Source organism: Pogoniulus pusillus, chromosome 27 (genome assembly GCF_015220805.1).
Source record: "Pogoniulus pusillus isolate bPogPus1 chromosome 27, bPogPus1.pri, whole genome shotgun sequence".
Lineage (NCBI taxonomy): Eukaryota > Metazoa > Chordata > Aves > Piciformes > Lybiidae > Pogoniulus > Pogoniulus pusillus.
Window position 1 is genome coordinate 8,458,596 of NC_087290.1, and position 15,709 is coordinate 8,474,304.

A 15,709-nucleotide genomic window follows, 5' to 3' on the forward strand; every position below is an offset into this window, starting at 1 on the left:
AGCAGCTTCAAGGACAGAAAAGCTGTGACCACGTGTCTCTGACAAATGGGTTCTTCTTCTTCCCCACCAGCTCCTCAGGCACGCTCTGCAGCGCTCTTACCTCTGTGTTAATCCAAAGCGTGGAGCCCAGGCTGAAGGCATTCTCCTTGCCCTCTTCTCGGACATCCACGTGCTGGTAAATGCCATCGTTCACCTTCCAGGTGACAGTCAGGTGGTTCTCCCCTTTGCTACTCGGCCGAATAATCACGTCCCCTTGGTCCATGGTCTCCATCATCTTCTCTGCTTGCTTGAAGCTAATGTTGTGGAATGATGGGTGAGCAATTACTCTCTTGATGTACGCTGGGGGATAAAGTGGAATGTTTAGGGTTCCAGGAGGAACTGCTTTGTCACAGCTAGATGTCCACCTGTGCTTATTTTCCTGGAGCAGCCTGGGAAGGATGGCATTACGAGGGAGAGAACAACTAGAGACTCACTTGTCCGCTGCTGCTTTCTTTTCATGTCTTCTTCCTGCTTGTGATCTGCTGCCTCAGAGTCGAAGTCATAGTAGGTGTCTTTAGGTAGTTTCCACTCATTGTTCTTATCCATCAGGTCTGAGGTCCTGCAGGTCAGGTCTGCACCAAACTTCTCAATGTCAATCTTCATAATCCTGCAGTGAACAGTCATTCCCACCTATGGCAGAGGGGCAGGCAAAGCTGATCAGCAGGCCTGGCTGATACTCCAGCCTTCCTGTGCTGCAGAGCAATCTGCGTGGGGTCAGGCTGCTGCTAAGGAGGTACAAATCACCTCACCTACTTCTGACTGACACAACCTTGAAAATTGATCCTTCCATACAAACTGAAAAATCAACTGATCCCCAGGATAACTAGAATCAAAAGGGGGTAAAGGAAAAATGGGCAGTTCTCCAGCATGTCTACTACCCCTGTCCTGTACCACACAGAAAGCAGTATGTCTGGAGGCTGAGGATCATTAAGTTTGCTATTTTAGGTAACTTTGCAGCAAAAGTGGACTTCCTGATGTGCAGGAAAGCAGTTATGTCTGCTCAGAAGGTGTGGAAAACACTTGAAGGACTTATCTTCTCAAACAGGAAAAATACCACCACAAAAACTGCAGTGTCTTAGTCTAGTTAACTGTGCTGAAGGTAAGGATGACTCTTTAAAGAGCTACTGAGAGACCTCTGATCTTACAGGACTATTCATCACCTGCAAAGACTGTCAGAGGGACCCCAAAAGACACAGAAGATGATAAACCTGTTCTATCATGTGTTAAAAATACACGATTCTGTTTCTTTCAGAACCCCAGCCCCTGTCCTGAGCAGGACCAGTAACTCTGATGATCTGCACAACCAAATTGAGACAGAAAAAAAAAAGTTACAGGAGGAGGAGAGTGACCCTTGCATATCTAACAGCAGTGCTGTGAACTCTTCAGAAAGCCAGAAACAAAGGACAGCTCTGCATTAGAATGCCTTATGGTCTCTTAAACCCAGACTTTAGCCAGACTATAATAAATCCTCCTACAGTGTAATATGTTAACTGATTAACAGGGTTCTCACCAGCTGCCAAGAGAGATTTGCACTGTGGGAGAAGGACACTAACCAGAATCTGAACTTGCCACTGATGTAAATTTGTTAGATGAAAAGTCATCTAGGGAACAGTGTTATTAACCAAACTCTAAATCTTTGTTTTGGCCTCCAGCTTCTTCCAGCTCTTGCTGGATACATGAAAATCCACTCCTTTCATACCTTCACCCTTTCTTCTGGCCTCTTGACCACCTTATCACTAAGAAATTTTGTTGGGATGAAGCCAGCGATGCCATTATCCAGTCGTGTCTTCACTCCAATGGCCTGACCCGGGCAGGAGCCACTGTCAAAGTGATTCCAAACCTTGAGCAAGGCAAAAGTAGAAGTTATTCATTGTAGTAATAGCTCCAGCAGCTCACACTCAAACTAAGTCCAAGAGCTATGTTGACAAACTGATGGCAGAAGTGCAGGTGAGAGAACTTCATTGAATGATACCCAGTAATGCAATCTTCCTGCTTTGGTTCTGCTCAGCTTATGGAGCTTTGCAATCAGGAAGGTCAGCATGGTTTTAGACCCAGAATGCAGGCCTGCAGCTAATGCTGGTTTCTCATGAAGGCTATAAGAGTTTTAAAGTCATGGATTACCACGGCTGGAATTCAGCAGTGTTTAGAAGAAACCTAAAGTAAAGCTGCATTAAACAGCAGGAGGTCAAGATAAGTTCTTATAATTGAGAAGGTGACAGAACAACCTTCTGTTTTCAGTGTCACAGGCAGCTTCTCTGTGTAGACCACAAACAAGCCTGCCTAACGTATTTGCACAGAACCAGTCAGCTCAGCCCCAGGTCCATTTCACTCCTAGCCCAGTTCACTGAAATCCATAAAAGACCTCTCAAGTGTACACTGAAGCAGTTAGTCACAAGTGGAACAGATTACACTTGCAGCCAAAGGCCACATTCAGGCTGGGATTCTGGGGCACTGCAGACACAGTCTTGGCACTGAAACCTTGTCTCCCAAGAATACAAAATGCTTAAGTCTGCTGATAGCAAACTCCTGACAAAAGCAGGCCCACGAGGAGAAACAGCCTCACCTCGCTGAGCTCTGGGAAGTTATCCTGCTGGCAGAAAGGACACTGCCAAAGACCGGACTCATCATTTCGTATTGCCTGGTCGTAGCTTTCTCCCTGTGGCCGCCTGTGGGCTATCCCAGTCACGTTGCAGATGATCATTTTACCTGTGGAGTGATGGAAGAGAAGGAAAGAATGAAACACTGACAGCCAACTGCAGGGCTCAGCACTTCCTTCAGTCTAAGGCAGCTGTGCATGAAGGTGCTATAAGTTCCCAGGTACTTAAAAAGCTGCTTCACCCACATGCAGCCACAGCACCATCTCACCACCACATTCATCAAGATCCCTCTGCCCCACCTTTACACATCCTAAGTCAACTCAGGATGCCAGACACCAGGGAAGTACCTATATAAAAAGTCTCTGGAGTTTCTTTGGTCAGCATATTGAAGACCTCCTCTGTGTTTGGAGAACGGTATGGGGTTCTCAGGTCCTTGTACCTGCAGCTCAGCTCAGCTCGAATGTCATATAAAGTGATATGCTTGTCACCGTAGCCCTGTGTGGTATTAAAAGGTCATCAAACCGTGAGCAGCAGGAAGGAGGTGAGTAGGAAATAAGTGATTAAAGAACTCAAGGAATTTATCAAAGAGCAGATGTAAGAAAGAGAAATGCACAGGGTAGCATCAGCCTGGGGAACTCAGCCACCAGATGTTGGAGAGGTCATTCAGAAAAGTCTGACAGTTTGAGGGAGAACAGCTTAAGCGGTCCAGTTACTGTGTCCTGCCCCCTTGTTACCTCTGCACCAAGAGTGCTCTCTGTGAGCATTTACTACATGCCACTGTCAGACACTTGAATACTCTTCAGGGCTGTTTATACATCTTATGACGGCAACAGCTAAATGCTCAGCTCCAAAAAAGGATAAGGGTTGCTGGCTACAAAATATAAGAAACTGAGCTGGTCAGCAGAGCCTCCTCTGTCTCTCAGCACCAGGAACAACCTAGCACACCTGTCTTTCCAGTTCCTCAGCAAAGGCATCGAGATCCAGGTCCTTCAGACGCTCAGGGTTTTCCAAGATCTCCTCTAGAGCTCCTGCGGGGTTAGCGTCCTCTGCTGACTCATCATACTCCAAGGCATCCACTGCCATTTTCCTTGCCCATTCATAGGTTTCAGGATGGACCCTAGACCCATCCAGGACTTCAATGTAGGAATCAGTACTGAAATAAAACCAAAGTGAGGTCCATGTAAGGACTCTGTGGGGCTCCAGAGTCACCTCCTTCAGCTCAGTAATAAAGCAGATTGTGGAGCACCACTATGGGCTGTGTGGCTGTTTTGCCACCACTGCCCTCCATGAGACAAGCTACTCTATAAAATAAAGGACACGGTGAATTTTTCATTGCTAAATCAACAGAAGCCAAGGCAAGACATGACAAATTTCAGTCTGCAGCTGAAGGTACAGCTGGGCATTTTGGATGCCAGGTAGACTGGCTCACTGTGTGTGATGGCTCTCCATGAGCACACAGCTCTCTGCAGTTCCTCCACTCATACAAATCAAGCCAACTGGCAGAGAAGCTATCTGCACCCAGCTCTTTGCACAAGCCTGCACTTTGCCCCCTGCACCTCTGGGACTTGTGTCCTTCAATAACAAGAGACTTAGCAAGGCTGGATCACTCAGCATAAGGATTCAACCAGGCGTCCTGTCTCACACTGCTTTTCAAGGGCAAAAAGGACACAGTGCCAACCCTAGAGCAGGCACATTTTCTTCTGTGCAAGGCAGAGACTTAGAAACTAGGTAACTGCTGTCCTCCAAGGACACATCTTGTTTAGTTACCAGTAATTTAAAGCTCTACAAACTTCCCACTACTGCTATGAGTTTGAGAGGAAGCTGAATTGACGAGTTATGCCTCAAGTTGGAAACCTAACAAAATACTGATGGTAGGACTTAGGCAGAAACTAAGCAGAAGTGCAGAGAGGTCACTGATGGATGTGCACAATGACTACATAAGGAAACAACCATTTTTCTCTCGAGTTCCTCTTGACCACAAAGGGTCTTCCAAACCATAGCAAGCTATACAATTAATGTTCTGCAGCTCACACTGCTGGGTTTATCTGCCCTTAAGAATCAACTTAATAACCAGAAATACCTGAAGTTGGCCAGCAATCAGAGGGGCCACACAGAAACTCCTGGCAACACAGACTCACACTAACAAGACTGCTTCAGCCCCTTGCTCACACTAACTCCATACCCTGTGAGGCACTGAACACAGCCCAGCACCCACCTATCGCCCAGCGATGCTGTGTCAATTTTGATGAAGCCAGCACAGTTGATAAACACCTTGGGTCCCATGTGACACATTGTAACCAGCTGGGTCCTGTTCTCCAGACGTGTGTTGTTTTGTTTTAAGATCTGGAGAGAGAGGCAACAACATAAACTTGCTATTCAAACACGAGGCTTCTCCAGGAAAAGCACAGGACTCATGCTGGACACTGCAGCATTCAAAGCATCTGACATAATCAAGACCATCATAACTCATAAATTGGTGCCCTCCTGCCTGTGTCTCAAGATTGTTTGAAAGGAGATAAATCCACATGGAACAGCTCCAGCTCTTTGCAAAAGTGTTGGCTCGTTGCCTTGTGTTTTCTACAGTATGGAGGTGTCTTGATACTCCTAAGTGCACCCTGTGGGTTCAGGAGCCAGCTAGGATTGATGGATCTGCTGAGCTGCTTGGGTCTCAGTGACACAAATCCACACAGAGCTCTGGGGTCAGGCACAGTGAGATAACACATACTGAAACACGTCAGGGAGCTGTCAGCTGCACCTGGCACACAGGATCCTGATTCACATGTTATTGGTGATGGGTTGGTTTTGTTGGCAGGGACAGAAGCCTCCTTACCTTCAGCAGATGAGTGCCTTTGCGTGGTCCCAGGCCACACACATACTGCAGCAGAGCCTGGCTGTGAGGGTGGGCAATGGCTCGGTTCACATCCACTCCCACCTCGTTCACACGGTTTATGAATTCACAGTAGAGGGCACTCAGCAGCTCCTCCTTCACCACATGCTCCTGATAGAAAGAAGAGGTGTTAGCCTTGCAAGGAGGTATGTGCAACACTTCCCTGTAAGTAGACTGAGACAAACACAGCAGACTGGCTCTCAGGAGGTGCACTGCACCACAGAGTTACCCCTGAGAAGAAAGAGCCTAAAGGCAAGAGGCAGATGAAGGTAAAGAAGGCCAAAAAAAAAAGTACTGTGTAGCATGAATACAGCACAGAACAGGCAGAATTTGCACCAGCTCAACTTGGAATGCTCTCCTGTGACAGCAAGCTCCCACAGGCATCTTCTCTTGCAGAGAATTATTTCCCTTGTCCAAGGATCTCACAAGGAAAAGTTACCTGCAGAGGGTGGAGTTTCAGGCACAGAATATCCTCATCGGAGCTGCAGACCTGGGCAAACTCGATGAGGGGGTCCTGAATGCGTCGAGCCAGGGAGACAGCTTGGCGCAGCAGAGGCGGATAGTCCCGGAACTCGTTCTGCAAGAGGCCAGAGAGTTAGGCAAAACCCTGGTGATGTCTTCACACTTTGTAGCACAAGTTGCAAAGACACATTGGACAGGGATTGGAGTACAGGAAGCACTTGCTGCTCAGGGCAAGGGGAGTTGAGGTCAAAGGCTCCCAGGAGCTCTGCAGTAACTAGGAACGAAACAACCTCCATTAGCTCTGCTGAGCAAAATTAATTTCAAACTCCATCAACATCTACTTTGTACATCTGCTTGTACATAAGCCTACATAAGATGTTTAGCCTTGATCCAAAGGTCATTACATCACTGTTTAAATGGATCTTATGAGGCAGCAGATGATGCAAGGCAGCAACAGCACAAAGGGAAAATGAGACAGCATGAATGAGCAACAGACTAAGGGATCACTGGAATAACAGAAGGTTCACCTCAGACTTCTTGCTGTTCATGTAAAGGATGGCCAGTTCATTGTCCACCAGCTCCACTCCAATAGAAGACAGCTGCTGCCCTTGATCCAGCTCATGAACAATTCTCTTCACATCCTCCATCAGCATCTGAGCATCCCTAGGAAGAAATGGTCAAGGGGATTGAGACCACAGCACAAAACTGGGTCCTGGAATCACTCAGGGAGTTAACCCCAAAGGGTTACCTCACACCATAGAGAGAAAAGAGTGAAACATGGATGAGCATGAAGAAAGCATTGCAAAGAGATCAGGAAAAGGAAGGGACACAAAGACTGACCTGTTCTCGCCTGCAATTGTCACCACGTGAGGCTTCTTGTTGAGGAGGAATTTTTTCAAGGTTTCAATATCCTGGGCCTGGAAAGGAGAGTGAGACAGGTCTCAGTAGAAAAGCTTGAGGGTTCCTGTACCTAGTTAGCTACCAGTCCTGGGCTCCTATTTCACATGGCAAATGCCTCCCCCACTGCCACCTTGACCTGCCACCACTACATGAACACAGCTAAATATCTTTTTCACCAGCTGGCCTGGCAGCTCCTGACTACTTTCAGGACAAACAGGAAAGACTAATGGCATCACACTCTGGTGTTACAGGAAATCAGTGCAAATAGGGAGTGGAAGTCAGAATCCTGCCCCAAGCTCCTGTAGGTCCCACAGCCTCTTGCTGTTATAATATGATCAGGGACAGGTGAGAAAATTTCTGTAGCTGCGATCACAGAAGCTCACAATGCTCCAACTAGCAGGACTCAGGAATGGCAAGGCCTTGCCATCCCACATAAGAGAACAGAAGAGATGAACTGGAAATCTATCTGGAAGGAACTGTTTCACTAGAATAACCATGAGGTGGGAAAAAGGCAGCATTCTTGCATGCAAGAGTGACAAGGCCTGAGCTGTCTTTGGACTTCTGCTTCCAGCCCACAGTGAATCACAGTTCCAAGAGCAACGTGTGGACATGTGTCTCAACAGCAGCTGCATCAAGGCTCACCTTCTTTTCCCTCTCCTCCTCACGCCAGGCATTCCTTCTCTTTGTGAAATGTGGCAGTCTGAGGAAGTCTGTAACCTCACCTTCTCCATTAACGAGGGCGCAAAACACTGGGTGGTCCCTGCAAAACAGAGATCACTCAGACACGGGAGAGTGCTGAAGCTGCACATGGATCCAGAGGCAATTCCTCTCCTCCTACCTGGCTGAGGAAAATGCAATGCCTAGCACCCGAATGCCCTTCCCTTGGTTTTCATCCATGAAATCATCATCTTCCTCGACTTGCTGATCGGGACGGTAGGAAGCTACTTTCAGCCAGTTGTACAGTTTCCGGCTGCAAGCCTGGTGGAACACAGAAGGGGAGAGAGGAGTGAGAAAATCTACTGCAGGTGCTTTGGCACAGCCCTTCTCTTCTCTCCTGCTGCTCAAGGCAGCCACCCTGCATATTCTGTGAAGATTGGGACCAACTCTCCAGAACCGTGAAACTCATCTTTCTTTTCTCTCCATCCTTGAGAAATAACCAGACTCAAAACCTTGCCTGCCTCCTTCTCCTCAAGAGCCTGTGTATGGCCTATCCCCAGCACACTGTCAGCATTTGTAACCCTAGCTCTAACTCAAACCCACCTGTCTCCCATCTCACCTTGAGGACATACTCCTTGGCCTCCACCAGTAGTTTGTTCTTCAACTCTTTAGCCATCTGCACATAGAGGAACTGGTTGAGGGAGCGCTCGATGGCCATCGTACGCTGCCGATTCCACTCCTGCACCTGGTGGCTGAACTCATCCCGGTAATAGAACTGTTTGATTTCCTCAAAGTATGTCTGATCACTGCCATAACTGCAAGAAACATTGGGAGGAGATATAGAAGGGCCACAAAGTCCTGCACTGACACCACCACTGGCAGATTCCTGCACAGGGAAGCAGCACATCAGATTTAGGGAGCTGCCTGGAAAATCTGAAGATCCCATTCTCCCATCAAACATTCCTCTGGCTGCAGAAGCTGTGCTGCTTGACAGATGGCAGCTGAAGGCCATGCTGGCAGCACAGAGGCTTGAGCAGTGCAGCATGAGTCAGCCCACAGCCACTGTAGCACACCTATGCTGCACAGTGTGGCTACTCAGATGTGCAGGGAAGGAACCAAGGTGCACACAGCAAGGGTTACTGAGGAGTAACATTACCCTTCATAAAAATCCTAAAGGCTTCAGAGTTTTCCTTCAAAAGAGTAAGACAGATGTCAGATGAAGGAAAAAACCCAACAGCCTGAGAGGCTGCTTGACTTTAAAGTGCAGAAAATCACCAGGCTATGACCTGCAGGAGCAATCTGGGTCACAGAAGGGCTCTAAGAGCGTGGCAGCATTGGGTGAACAAACTGTAAAGGCGTGGATGGCATGAGCCATGAGGACTCACCCCTCCACTCCTTTCATGTCAATGCAGATATCTATAGTGAGCAGTCCCTCATCCTCAGCCAGGCTCATTTTCAGGAACTGATCATCACGCAGCTCCTTCACAGGTTTGTTCTTCAAGTATTTAAAGGAATAGGCATAGTGGGCTTCATCAATATCCTTGGAGAGAGAAGAGAGAGTCAGCACACATGCACATGAAGAAAGACCTTTCTGTACACCACAGCAGACAATGAGGTTTATTCAATACACCCTCACCACTATGCCTGCCAGTCTGCATTTCCTTCCCCAGCAGGACACAGTGGAATTTTTTGGCAGTCCCAGAGAAACAGAGACTGTTCCACTAATTGAAGGCAACACCTCAACAGCAAGAATTGGGTCTGATGAAATGCTGAGACTAGAAAAGCAGCAATGCTGTTGAGCTGGCCTCTGCAACAGCGCAGCTCACATCCTGCTCTGAGGTTTATTCAAAGTTGCCACTGACATAGAGGAAGTTTTCAGATGAAAAAAAAGAGCATTTGTATGTTATTTAGATCCTCCCCTCAACTGACCCAGAGAGTCAGAGTTCCCTGCCTTACCTTCTTCCCCTTTTTGGTTGGTGAAATGTTGACTTTGGCTCTTTCTTGGAAAGTCTGTCTCAGAACCTGCCTGACCAAAGGCTCCCTGGCTATCTGCAAAGCCACCATGTATCGAGCTCCTTCCAACACAGCTTCAGGGCTTGGGAACTGACTGCAAGCAAAAAGACAACATGGAAGGCTTAGGACTTGAGAAGACCCCCCCAAGACCCCTTCCTTTGTGTTACATCTGCAGGACCTGCAAGAAGACAGGCTGATGCACTGACCTACAGACATAATCCTTGGCCAGCTCCAAGGGCTCTGCTGGGAACTGCTCCGTCTCGTGACGCTGGTAACTGTCTCGGAGATTCTCTCCAAACTGCTCAGGTGTCAGACCAAACTTTTTAGCCAGGCCATCTGGGGAAAAAAAAAGCTGTAGTTCTTACTGAGCAAAAGTATCAGAGATAGAATATTTCAGGTTGGAAGGGACCTTTAAAGGTCATCTAGTCCAACACCCCTGGAGTGAGCAAGGACATCTTCAACTGGAGTGGGCTCTGCAGAGCCCTACTTAACCTGACCTGGAATGTTTCCAGGGATGGGGTATCTACCACCTCTCTGGGCAATCCAGGCCAGTGTCTCACCACCTTCAGTGTAAAATAGGCCTTCCTTCTACCTAGTCTAATCTCCCTCTTTCAGTTTAAAATCATCACCTCTTGTCCTGTCACAATAGGCCACGATTAAAAATCTGTCCTATCTTCTTACAGGCTCCTTTAAGTACTGAAGGGCTGTACTAAGTTCTCTCCAGAGCCTTCTCTACCTCAGGCTGAACAATCTCAACTCTCTCTCAGCCTCTCTTCATAAGAGAGGTGCTCCAGTCCTCTGACAACTTTTGTGGTCCTGTGCTCCTTGTAGAGGTAAGCCACACACCTAGAAAAGCAAGCAGGGCAGGCCACTGCAAGCTCAGAGAGACAGAGCCCAGCCCTTACCCAGCCCAGCTGTCTGACAGATGGTGTACATATCCCGCCGGGAAGCCTGCTTCAGCTCAGGCCCCTTCTGCTCATCGTCTTCTGCATCCTCCCCTTCACCTATGGAAAAGATACATTTACCAAGGTCTCTTTACTGAGGCACCCAGACAGCTGCAGAGTGTCAGAAGCACAGCAAAGGCAGCAAACACAGCAATGTTCCTAAATTCTACGACAACTCAAAGTAGCTTTAAAACCACTCAGGGTTAGAAACCCCCCTGAAAATGCTATCCTCTCCTCCTCAATTTTCACTTTTCTTTCTCAGTTTTAGTAGCAGAATCTGAGTTGCACATCCAAACACACATCAAAGTGGCTGATCCTTGCTTTGGCCCCTGCCACAAGGGGTGGTATTCAATCCATCAGAAAGCAGCACCTTATGTGTCAAACTTCAAACATTTTCAGAGTTGCCTGGAAAACCTGGAACTAAACTGAGACAGAAGCAAGGCACGGAGATGTTCTGTGCAAACACAAGAGCTTTTCAACTAACTTTCCTACTATTCTTTGGAACCAGGGTTTTTAATCAGCCCAAAATTAGAAGACTACCAAGTCTGGGAGAACAAACCTTCCTCTTCTTCACCGTCCTCTCGGATACGCTTCTGCTTCTTTCGAGCAGCCTTGGCAGCATTCTGCATCTTGGGGATGTCTCTCCCATAGTAGAGTAGGAAGTGATTGTAGACATCCTTCAGCTCGTCCATGGACTGCACATCCTTCAGCCTATGGCATGCAAAGCCAGCATGTTACACTCTGCTTGCAGCTGAGCTATGGTCAGAGCATCCAAGGAACCTGCTCTTGTACTGGTCAGGCAGAAGGAGACCTTGGGCTCATCCCCCTTTTGTGGGAGGCTAAAGACGGTACACTGCAGTGGCCAGACAACCTGTGCTGTCTGGGCAAGTTAGCACACACTTTGAGATGTTTTGGAATGAATATAAGGAAGTCATGGCACCATACCTCTCCATGTCAGTAGTATCTAAGGCCCTTATTCCATCTGCCAAGGGCTTGTCTGGGTCAGCAGAGATTTGTTCGTACTGATAGGCCTGCATCTTCTCAAACAGACGTGTCAGGTTCTGCTTGCGGATCTTCAGCTGGGTCCACTACCATGAGAACAAAGATTTCCATTGAAGCCAGCCACAGCTGTGTGTTACACCAAATTCCTCCCTTCACAAACAGGGGCTCCCAGGATCTTGGGATATCCATCATACAAAATAATCATTAAAACCTCCACACACAGCCAAGCCCAGATGTGATACATGTGGTAGGTTTCATCTCAGAGGTACATTGTGTTAGTAGAAAAATAAAGTATCAAGCTTTGGATCTACCTGATAGCAGAGAAAGAACCTGCACTCCTGACAGGAAATGTCACTACACAAAACGTGCTCAGTGAAGAGGAAGGACTGTTTTGAACCTTCTTTTGTCAGAGAGTACTTTATGACCACGTGATAGAAAACAGGAAAAAAAAAACCCATGGGTTAAAAAAGCAAACAAGGTCTTTGCAGATAGAACAAAAATCTGCTGAAAGTATCAAGCTAAGTGAGAGAACATGTTAAATGTTGATTGGATAACAAGCAGTGAAACACTCTTCACCTTCTCATCCCACTGCCAGACCCTCCACAGGTCATTGATGTGCAGCTCTGGCTCCACATATTCCTTTCTGTAGAAGGCGATAAATGGGACCTAGATCAGAAATGAGACTTGTCACCACCAAGCAGGAGACTAAGCTGTTCCTGATAGTTATGAGTCCAGAAAATGCTCCTGTCCCATTTGGGAGAACAAGCTAATGGAGCAGCAGCATCGGAAATGTACCAAGTCACGTGCTAGCAAGGAACACCACTCCACCAAAGAATACACCACATAGACCAGAAAGCTTCTGAAACATCAGGCAACACCTCAGAGAGTAGGTTGAATGGAGTAAGCAAGGCCTAGGTTAGTCTGAAATGCCTCCACCTCATTTAGCATCCATTTGTTCAGGAAATAAGGTGATGGCAGCCCCATTAATCAGGTCTTTAAAGGCCTGCATTGCCACAGCTCATGCAAGATAAGCTGAGCTTTCCAGTGAAGCACAGGAGAAGCCCACAGATGGGGCAGCAAACTTGAAGGAGCTTGGATACCCCAAGCACTTCCAGCAGAACCTTGGCTAATCCTGCCTGGATAAGGAGGCAGCAACTCAGACCTTATCTTGGCAATGAAGCAGAGCTCTGAATTACCTCAAAATGCTGATTTCTCATGAAATTCAGAGCTTCTTTAATCTTCTGGATGGTACTGGGCCCCTTGCGGCTGAAGCTGCTGCTGGACTGTCCACGGTCGAGGTAGTCAGAACTTTCCTAAAAAGGAGAAGCACCTTGAGCTGGTTGTGTTCCTGAGCTGACCCCTCCACACACCAGCCCAGGCTAGGACTGGAAAAGAGACGAGGATGCAGGCTTAGCTGCACGCTTGGATTCCAGACCACAGAAGAGCATCCCAGCCCTGACTGGCTTAAAGTAAATGGAATTAGCATTGGGCTAAGGTAATTGATAAATTGATGGTTAAAAGCAGATCATGGCTAATACTACTTTAGCCCAAAGTGCAGAGTGGCTCAGAGATCTTTCAATCATTCTTGCAAGAATTTCTGTGTCCCATTTTTGTTGTGTTTCAGAGATGCAAAAAATGAAGACATGTACATGTTAAATTTGCTGCTCCAAATCCTCTAAGCAGACTCCTGGAACAATGGCTCCACGCTGTAAATGTGCAGCATCTTTGAGGCTTCTTAAGAGAGAAGTCTCAGGCATCATCCTTTACCTGCAAGGAAATGGTGGGTGTCGCGAAGGCGTTCCTGTAAATCCAGTCAGCTTCTTCCTCCAGCTCATCATCTTCAGCATTTCTCACTGGGATGGATCGCAACTGTGAAAAGGCAACCGGATGAGCAGAGATAACTCCAGGGTTTGTGCTACCACATCTTCAAACAGCCTGCAAATTATTGTTTGGAGCTGCAGATTGCCTATAGGGTTTGTTCTACGCATAGGGTTTTGCTGAGGACAGCAGGTCCGAGGACAGCAGGTCCATGCCTGCATCTTCTGAGCACATGGGAAGCCTCCATCAGGCTTCACACCAGATAAGCACAGCTAACAGTTCTTTCTGGAGAAGCCTGCAATGGTGTGAAACCTTTCATTTGATAATCAGGCTAGCCCCACTTCCTACCAGACTTCTGGTCCCTTTTGTAGTGACATCTTCTGTTCCACTCCATCTGTTTGTTCTAACCTTACTATTGCTTTTCTTGCTGCACCGACAGAATAACAGAACACAAACCAAACCATTTCATCCCTGTCAGTTCTCCTTCTAAAGGCCTGCCCTAATCTCCCTGACATCAGTGAAGATAACACACCATGTGAACAGCCCACATATGGCCCAAAGATGTTACACACAGCGGTCCCTTGTGCTGTGCACACTGGCATGGGAAAAAAAGGGTCTTTCCAAAGAGCCAGCAGCTTCAGATGCCCCATTTTATAAAGGAGAGTAACAAGCCTCTGCACAGAATTCCACTAACATACAGGGAAGTGAGATTGTGACCATGGACTGCTCAGGAAAAACCTGATTAGAGAGAAAAATGAAGACAAAAAAATGAGACACTAGAAGGATTCCTAGCAGCACAAACAGGACTCTGCAGAGTAGACAGAACAGGTAGACGTGGGCTGGTGGGCAGGTAGCCTAGACAACCCTAGTTAACCTTCAGAGTCACTGCACCTTCACTCCTGCTATCCAGAGGTGTAACTCTGGACACTACTAACAGCATCCAGCATAAAGGACGTCTCAGCAGAGCCCTTGCACCATTTCCAGGAGTCCAACACTGGCACCCAGTGGCCGAATTAAAATCGTGGTCAGCTAAACCCAGCCTTCCACCGCTGCTTCACAGCGTCACCACTATGTTTGAAAGCAGACTTTTAGCCCATACATTAGGCACGTAAGATCTCAAGTAGAGAAAAAGAGATGCTAGCAGCCAGTTGAGAAAGTCGGCAGGCAGGTCCCAGGCCTGCTGTATTTGGTGGGAGCTGAAATGCTGTTGCATCCTCTCCCCTTACCTGGAACCTCTCAGGCATGTCTGTCATGCGGATCTCGTTGTCCTGGTCCGTTAGGTGACTGCTCTCCAGCTCACTGGGTTCGTACATCTCAAAGATACTGCGTCGACTGACACGCTTCTTGGTGGTCTTCTTGGGGCGTACACGGGTCTCCCCTTCGGTTTCTTCATCCTCATACTCATATTCCTCCTCCATCTCCTCATCATACTCATTATACTTCTCAAACTCATCATAGTCAAAGTCCACACCGAAGATTTCCTGGGCTTCCTGCAAAGCACTGGAAGGCAAAAAATAATTGTTCAGCCCCACGGTCCAGTTCACAGAACATCACCCTAGACACACAGAGGGGGCCAAGCACCCAAGTCTATCAGTTAGTTTTGTACCTAGGCTAAAAAAATCATGGATAGGTACACAACCCCTTGAGCTCTCCATGCAAATAATTCTCTTCAGGCCCTAGTTTTGGTATCAAATCCAGGGGAGAAAAGGAGTCAAGATCTTTAAGAAGTCACAGAGTAAAAGCTCAATGTTTCAATTTACCCAGAAAGAGACCAGCAGCATCCAACCACAAGCTGAATTGCTCGGCAATTGCTAGCATCAAGTAAGCTGAGCACTGCTCTCAAGGCTCCAGGCCAAATTCCAACTAGTACTTACGCATCTGTGTATCCAGGGAGCTTCTTCCGCCATTTTGGCTTCTTCAGAGGTTGTCCATCATCATCCACAATGAAGTCATCAATGTCTGGATGTTGAGAAACAATTTAGTAGTTAGGGTCTCATATTCAACTGGTATCTCAGATAAAGCTCAGCTCAGTCAGTGCAACCTTGAGCCTCCACTAGAGACTCAAGCTGCTGCTGGCTGTCAGTCTGCTAAGATATCCACTGCATCTCCTACACCAGTCTCAGACATTCCAGGAGTCTGAACCACAATAACAAGCTAAAGCAAACTTCCAAACACAGGCAAAGCCATTTGGCAATTATCTACAGCTCAGTGTACTGAAAAGACACAGTTAGAGAAGGCTTTGCTGCTTTGGACAGCAGATAGAAAGAATTCTTCAAACTCTTTCAGCATGGTATGAGCAGCGGTGAGAGGCTGATGCTGAACAGGACAAGTAGGGCAGGTGTGCACTGTCATACTAGGTACTAAATAGTGCCTTGAATTTACTCTGAAGC

General features: G+C 47.4%; 1 protein-coding gene across 1 annotated transcript in view; it reads right to left on the reverse strand.

Annotated features, from left to right (window-relative positions):
- Window positions 1-15,709, reverse strand: part of SUPT6H (SPT6 homolog, histone chaperone and transcription elongation factor) — a 29,386-nt gene that overhangs the window by 4,943 nt on the left and 8,734 nt on the right. Inside the window, exons 6-30 of the mRNA XM_064165860.1 lie at window positions 15,194-15,278; window positions 14,546-14,819; window positions 13,269-13,370; window positions 12,698-12,814; window positions 12,078-12,167; window positions 11,445-11,587; window positions 11,059-11,210; window positions 10,461-10,559; window positions 9,762-9,891; window positions 9,499-9,649; window positions 8,928-9,082; window positions 8,162-8,357; window positions 7,724-7,863; window positions 7,528-7,645; window positions 6,826-6,902; window positions 6,513-6,648; window positions 5,963-6,100; window positions 5,467-5,634; window positions 4,852-4,979; window positions 3,582-3,789; window positions 2,984-3,131; window positions 2,603-2,745; window positions 1,739-1,879; window positions 474-669; window positions 101-339 (exon numbers count right to left, since the gene is read on the reverse strand). Of these exons, the coding sequence (XP_064021930.1) occupies window positions 101-339; window positions 474-669; window positions 1,739-1,879; window positions 2,603-2,745; window positions 2,984-3,131; window positions 3,582-3,789; window positions 4,852-4,979; window positions 5,467-5,634; window positions 5,963-6,100; window positions 6,513-6,648; window positions 6,826-6,902; window positions 7,528-7,645; window positions 7,724-7,863; window positions 8,162-8,357; window positions 8,928-9,082; window positions 9,499-9,649; window positions 9,762-9,891; window positions 10,461-10,559; window positions 11,059-11,210; window positions 11,445-11,587; window positions 12,078-12,167; window positions 12,698-12,814; window positions 13,269-13,370; window positions 14,546-14,819; window positions 15,194-15,278 (3,674 nt within the window). The remainder of the gene's footprint in view (window positions 1-100; window positions 340-473; window positions 670-1,738; window positions 1,880-2,602; window positions 2,746-2,983; window positions 3,132-3,581; window positions 3,790-4,851; window positions 4,980-5,466; window positions 5,635-5,962; window positions 6,101-6,512; window positions 6,649-6,825; window positions 6,903-7,527; window positions 7,646-7,723; window positions 7,864-8,161; window positions 8,358-8,927; window positions 9,083-9,498; window positions 9,650-9,761; window positions 9,892-10,460; window positions 10,560-11,058; window positions 11,211-11,444; window positions 11,588-12,077; window positions 12,168-12,697; window positions 12,815-13,268; window positions 13,371-14,545; window positions 14,820-15,193; window positions 15,279-15,709) is intronic.